General features: G+C 38.5%; 1 protein-coding gene across 1 annotated transcript in view; it reads left to right on the top strand.

Annotated features, from left to right (window-relative positions):
* The window catches only part of CFAP69 (cilia and flagella associated protein 69), a 133590-nt gene that overhangs the window by 31359 nt on the left and 95832 nt on the right, over nt 1–6399 (top strand). The window contains exon 2 of the mRNA XM_007939831.2: nt 4575–4634. Coding sequence (XP_007938022.2) covers nt 4575–4634 — 60 coding nt within the window. The remainder of the gene's footprint in view (nt 1–4574; nt 4635–6399) is intronic.

Raw genomic sequence — 6399 nt, 5'->3', positions numbered from 1 at the left:
GGGTGCTTATGCACAGGGAGACAGCTCAGGGCACAGGAGAGTATGGAGGGATGGTCACTGGGAAGAGGTAACTATGGAGAGGAAGTGGGAGGGGAGCTGTTGCATTGTGGTAAACTGTGGTCAATGACATGCGACAAAGTATATGTGAACTGCTGTTTGGAAAGTGAATTTACTCTGTAAATCTTCACCCAAATAAAAATAAATAAATAAATAAAAAGATTTCTATGCTATATAAGTACTCATGGAAGCTCTGGTGGCCTAGTGCCTAAGGCATCTGACTGCTGACTAGATAGCTGGCAGTTCAAACCCACCAGCCACCCCTCAGAAGGAAGATTGGGCAATCTACTTCCATAGAGACACTACCTCAGAAACCCAAGGAGAGGTTGCTATAAGTCAAATTGACTCGATGGCAGTGAGTTTGGTGTGTGTTTTGGTATAAGTACTTATTTCATCATGAAGTAAAAAAGCTGAATAGACAATTTCAAAGGGCGCTTGAAAAAACAAAGTAAAAAATTATAGTGAAATATGGAAAGACCTGGAGTTAGAAAGCCAAAAGGGAATAACAGACTCAGCATTATTTCTAAAGCTGAAAGAACTGAAGAAAAAATTCATGCCTTGAGTTGTAATACTGAAGGATTCTATGAGCAAAATTTAAACAACTCAGGAAGCATCAAAAGAAGATAGAAGGAATACACAGAGTCCTTATATCAAAAAGAATTGGTGAATGTTTAGCCATTTCAGGAGATAGTATATGATCAAGAACCAGTGGTACTAAGGAAGAAGTCTAAGCTGCACTGAAGGCATTGGCAAAAAAATAAGGCTCCAGGAATTTATGGAATACCAATTAAGATGCTCTTCCAAATGGATGTAATGCTGGTAGTGCTCACTCATCTGTGAGAAGAAATTTGCAAGATGGCTACCTGGCTGACTGGCACCCATTCCAAAGAAATATGATCCAACAGAATGTTAAAATTACAATATCATTAGTATCACATACAAGCAAAATTTTTCTGAAGATAATTAACAAATGATTGTAGCAGGGAGTGGTCAGAAATTCAAGCTGGATTAAGAAGAGGACAGAAAATGAAGGATATCATTGCAGATGTCAAATGGATCATGGCTGAAAGCAGAGAATGCCAGAAAGGTATTTCCTTGTGTTTTATTGAATATGCTAAAGGCATCCCACTGTGTGGATCATAACAAATTAAGAACAGCATTGCAAAGAATGAGAATTCCAAAACACTTAATTGTGCTCAGGCAGAACCTGTACATAGACCAAGAGGCAGACATTTGAATAGACAAAGGATACTACATGGTTTAAAATCAGGAAAGTTGTGCATCAGGGTTGTATTCTTGCACTATTATTATTCAATCTGTATGCTGAGCGAATAATTCAAGAAGTTAGACTGTACAAAGAAGAATGCAGCATCAGGATTGGAAGAAGACTCATTAACAACCTGTGATATGATGATGACACAACCTTGTTTGCTGAAAGTGAAGAAGATTTGAAGCACTTACTGATGAAGATCAAAGACTGCACTCTTCGGTATGGATTAAAATAACATTAAAAAAAAATCCTCACAACAGCACCAATAAGCCACATCACCATAAGTTGAGAAAAGATTGAAGTTATGAAGAATTTGAGGCTATTGAAAAGTGCACCTTAGTCCTCAAAGTGACATGTTTGCTTTTTAACAGTTTCAGAGCTCTTTTGCAGCAGATTTGCCAAATGCAATACTCATTTGATTTCTTGACTGCTGTTTCCATGGGCATTGATTGTGGATCCAAGAAAAAGGAAATATTTGACAACTTTAATCTTTTCTCCATTTTCCTGATCCTTTGATCTCTGGCATCATTTCTGTCACCAAGGCCATATTTTCCAGCTGCCAATGCTTCTTTGTTTCCAAGTTTCAAATTCTAATCACCAGTATTTATCAATATATCTTGACTGAATGTTTGGTCAATTTTGGACTGTGGAATTTGGTAAAAATCTTCTATATTTCTTTACCTTTGGCTTTAGTGGTTGGTGCATATACTTGAATAATAGTAGTATTAACTGATCTTCCTTATAAGTGTAGGGATATTATTCTGTCACTGACAGCATTCTACTTCAAGATGATGATGATGTTGTTAGGTTCTGCCAAGTGAATTCCAACTCATAACAAGCCTATGTACAATAGAACAAAACACTGCCCTATCCTTCACCATCCTCACAGTCTTTGCTACTTCAAGAGAGATCTTGAAATATTCTTTTTGATAATGAATGCAGTGTCATTCGTATTCAGTTTGTCATTCCTGGCATAGTAGACCATTGGCTGTACTGATTCAAAATTGCTGATAACAGTCCATTTCAGTTTACTAATCCCTAGGATGACGAGTTCTGGTGGTATAGTGCCTAAAGCATTTGACTCCTAACCAGAAGGCTGGCAGTTCAAACCCACCAGCCACTCCTCAGAAGGAAGATTGGGCAATCTCCTTCCTTAGAGATAATGCCTCAGAAACCCAAGGAGGGGTCGCTATGAGTCGGATCCAGCTCAGTGGCAGTGAGAATCCCTAGGATATCAATCTTGTGTGTTCCATTTCACTTTGGACAACTTCCTTTTTTTTTTTTTTTTTTTTACATTCATACTTTGTACATTCCACATTCTGTGTATTAATGAAAGTTTGCAAATATCTTTTTCCCATTTTGAGTCATGCCTTGTGGTGGTTAAGTGTGTGTTAACTTGGTTAGGCCTGGTTGAGTGCCTGGGCAGCTGGATGTAGTATTCCCCATGATGAGACTGGTAATCAACTCCATGGTGGAATCTACTGGAAGCAGCCTTTAGGTGTGTGATCTGCTTCCCATACATAAGAAATAGCTTTGGGAATGGTCTTTAGCTTATGGCATGCTTAGACCCTACATGTAGCCATGTCATTGTTCAGCAGCCTGCCATGCTCTACCGACCTTGGAACTTACAATGGACTTGGGCTTGTTAGCCCCAGCAGCCAAAAGCTGCCTGAGTGAAAAGATGTCTCTGGCTTCAGTGGGCTAGGAGCAAGAGGCAGAGCTAAAGCCCAAGGTCGAGGGGCTTTCACCCAGTCCCTGGAGCCTGGCACTTTGAACTTGGACTTAAAGCATCCAAACTATAAGAGAATAAATTCCTGTTTGTTGAGGCCATCCCGTTTATGGTATATTCTTGTCAGAGTGGCACTAGGTAACCAAAACATGCCCCATCAGCAAATGAAATGGAAGCTTTACTCCATCTATGTCATTAAGGTCAACTCTACTTTGAGGAGGTAGCTCTGCTTCAGTTGCATTTTGAATACCTTCCAACCTGAGGGGTTTATCTTCCAGCATTATATCAATGATTCACTGATATTCAGAACGTTTTCCAGTAATATATCAGATGGTATTTCACTGCTGTTCAATTTGCTGGCCAATTTCAGTGGCCCATTTATTCAAAAGTGGATGGTCCCATCCTTCTTTCCAGTCTGTCTTAGTCTGAAAGCTCTGCTAAAACTTTTCCACCACGGGTGACCCTGCTGGTATTTGTGGACTAGCCTGCAGCCTCACAAGAACATGCAAGCCACCACAGGAGGACAAATTTACACATAAGTGGTGGGTGTTAAGTGCTAGAGATGTGTGAAACAAAGGTCCTTGCCAATTTACTTTGGGTCAGGAAAAAATGGGAGGTAGATGGTAAACCATTTTAGCGCAACATGATGGCAATTGTAATATATATAAACTTAGGGTGCTATTAGAGCACAGGGGAGGTGCATGTATCCTAACCTTATTCATACCTTGGGAAAGTAACATTGCAGCTGAGTCTTGAAGGACTTATGGGAGTTAACCAACAGGAGGAATATTATTGCAACAATATAAGTGAAAGCACAGGTTAGAGGTAAGGGGAGTTAATAGGGAGTCTTGAATGGTTTGGATAAATTATATTCAGTTTGGAGTTTTATATTCTGACTATAGGGCATTGTTGAAGAGGGCAAGGGGGTGAGGCAAGGAGAACAACAGCAGATCATCACAACTGAGTGAGAAATAAGAAACAAATAAGACAGTAAGAGGCAATGGGCTCAAGAAGTAATTAAGATGTAGAACGAGGAGATACCTGTTTAATACAGATGACTGGAAGAATGCTGGTACCAATTGAAAGAGAGGATTCCTAGTTTAGGACAACATCTCCTACACAGAGTTTAAAAGGTATACTCTTATACATCTGTGTAGTTTAGAAGGTAACCTCTCATACATCTGCATAGGCAAACTCGGTGAAATGTGTATGCACGTGGAATACGATTTTGTTTCCAAAGCATGAAAGTGCTAATATTCCGGATGATCTCTTGTGCCTATTAGGGCTAATGAAATTTGAAGATACTAAGATTTTCATGTAATACTAGAATTCAGAAGATTATTTTTTTGCTCCAAAATATATTTACTCCTATAAAGTCTCAACTGCTTTTCATTCTCCCCTCACTATCTTTTTGTTATATTTTTAAGTTGCTAAGGGAAAATATAATATGAAAATAATATGTTTGATGTGATTACTTCATACTCATTAATAGAAAACTAAGAGTTGTATGTTTTTTAGGATATTTTAAAGCCTATGGACCTTAATCGTGTCATCAAATTCCTTGAAGAGCCTGATGAAGTGAGTAAGGTTTGAGAGAAAATTATTCTGTTTTATCACTTATAAACTCTTACCTTCCTGAAAAGTAACATGCAGTCCCCTAAATGTCTCATTTCTTTCCTTTCATTTGAAACATTTCAAATAATATTTATTTTATATTCAAAGATTGTGTAAATTTAGTATGAGCATATTTGACCAGGTTTAGAAGGCCGGAGGAGGAGAATAGGTTTGGTTTTGTAGGATGGACAAATCCATGGTGGATATAAGCAGAAGGAATCATAAGAATAAAGAATGGATCATCTAGCCTCTATTAATTGCTTGCTAGCTATGAGGATACGGAAAAAGAAAAAGATATCCTGGTGTACTACCTAAAATTTATTGATATAAAATCAGGAGATATTTTATACACATACACGTGCACACACACATGTACATACACATATATATGCAGAGATAATTTCTCTCGACAGGTAATTTTATAGAATGTAATGAAAATAAAATTATTGCAGGACGTGAGACTCAAAGTTGAAAGTTTAGGCATTGAGAGAAAAGGTAATAAACATGCATGCACACTTGCTCACACACACACTCTTCTGATGTTATCCAAGTATTGACTGTATGCCTCAAAGTCAGAACATGTCCTAAAACTACTGCATAGTGACTTCCAAAGAAGATAGCTTATTTTTAATAAGTGGAAAATGATTGACTGTGGTATAGCCTATCGGAATAACGCAATGTCTTATGAAGAATATACAGATTTTTTAATCATTGTTTTAACATTTTTAGTCTCTTCTTTTTTTACATAGAATGAAAAAAGAAACACAAAAATAATGACTATATAAGAATAGGGAGCTCTGGTGTAGTGCCTAAGGCATTTGACTGCTAACCAGAAGGCTGGCGGTTCAAACCCACTAGCCACTCTTCAGAAAGAAGATTGGGCGATCTACTTTCATAGAGAACTCCAAGGAGGGGTCGCCAACTCGATGGCAGTGAGTTTTTTGTTGTTGTTGTTATAGTAGAACAATTTCTCCTTTGCTGACTGTAATTGTTGTGAAAAGATTTAGTTAAACTGTGAATATAATTGCATTACTTAAAAAGAAAATTCTATTACATAGAGCTCCTACTAACTGTTAAATAAGGACATGTGTGAGTATGTGTGTGTGTGTGTGTGTGCCAGGCAGTCACTGGGTTGTGAACAACATCTATCCTAACTGTATGTTTAAGTGGAATTTGTAGGTGAGTCAGAACAGGTTCATAGGGGTCAGTAGTTCAAACCCACTAGCTGCTTTGTGGGAGGAAGATGAGGCAATCTATTTCCATAAAGATTTACAGCCTTAGAAACCCACTGGGGGCTCACAATGAGTCAGAGTTGACTCAGTGGCAGTTGAGACTTGGGTTGGTACAAGAGAAGGAACTCTGGTGGTGCAGTGGTTAAAGCATTCGTCTGCTAACCAAAAGGTAAGTGGTTCTAACCCATCATCCACTCCATGGGAGAAAGATGAAGCAGTCTGTTTCTGTAAAGATATATAGCCTTGAAAACCCTATGGGGCAGCTCTACTTTGGCCTATAGGGTTGCTATGAGTCGGAATCAGCTTGATGATAGTGCATTTGGTTTTTTCAGTTAATACGAGAAAAGGAGCACTGGTGGTACAGTGGTTGTTCTGGTTACCTAATGCCCCTCTGACAAGAAATATACCACAAATGGGATGGCCTTAACAAACAGGAGTTTATTCTTACAATTTGGAGGCTTTAAGTCCAAGTTCAAAGTGCCAGGCTCTAGGGGCTG

Source organism: Orycteropus afer, unplaced genomic scaffold (genome assembly GCF_000298275.1).
Source record: "Orycteropus afer afer isolate SDZICR_OR568_19922 unplaced genomic scaffold, OryAfe1.0 scaffold00063, whole genome shotgun sequence".
In the NCBI taxonomy this organism is placed as follows: domain Eukaryota; kingdom Metazoa; phylum Chordata; class Mammalia; order Tubulidentata; family Orycteropodidae; genus Orycteropus; species Orycteropus afer.
Note: the sequence above shows the minus strand (reverse complement) of the source record. Positions and strands in the feature narration are given on the sequence as shown.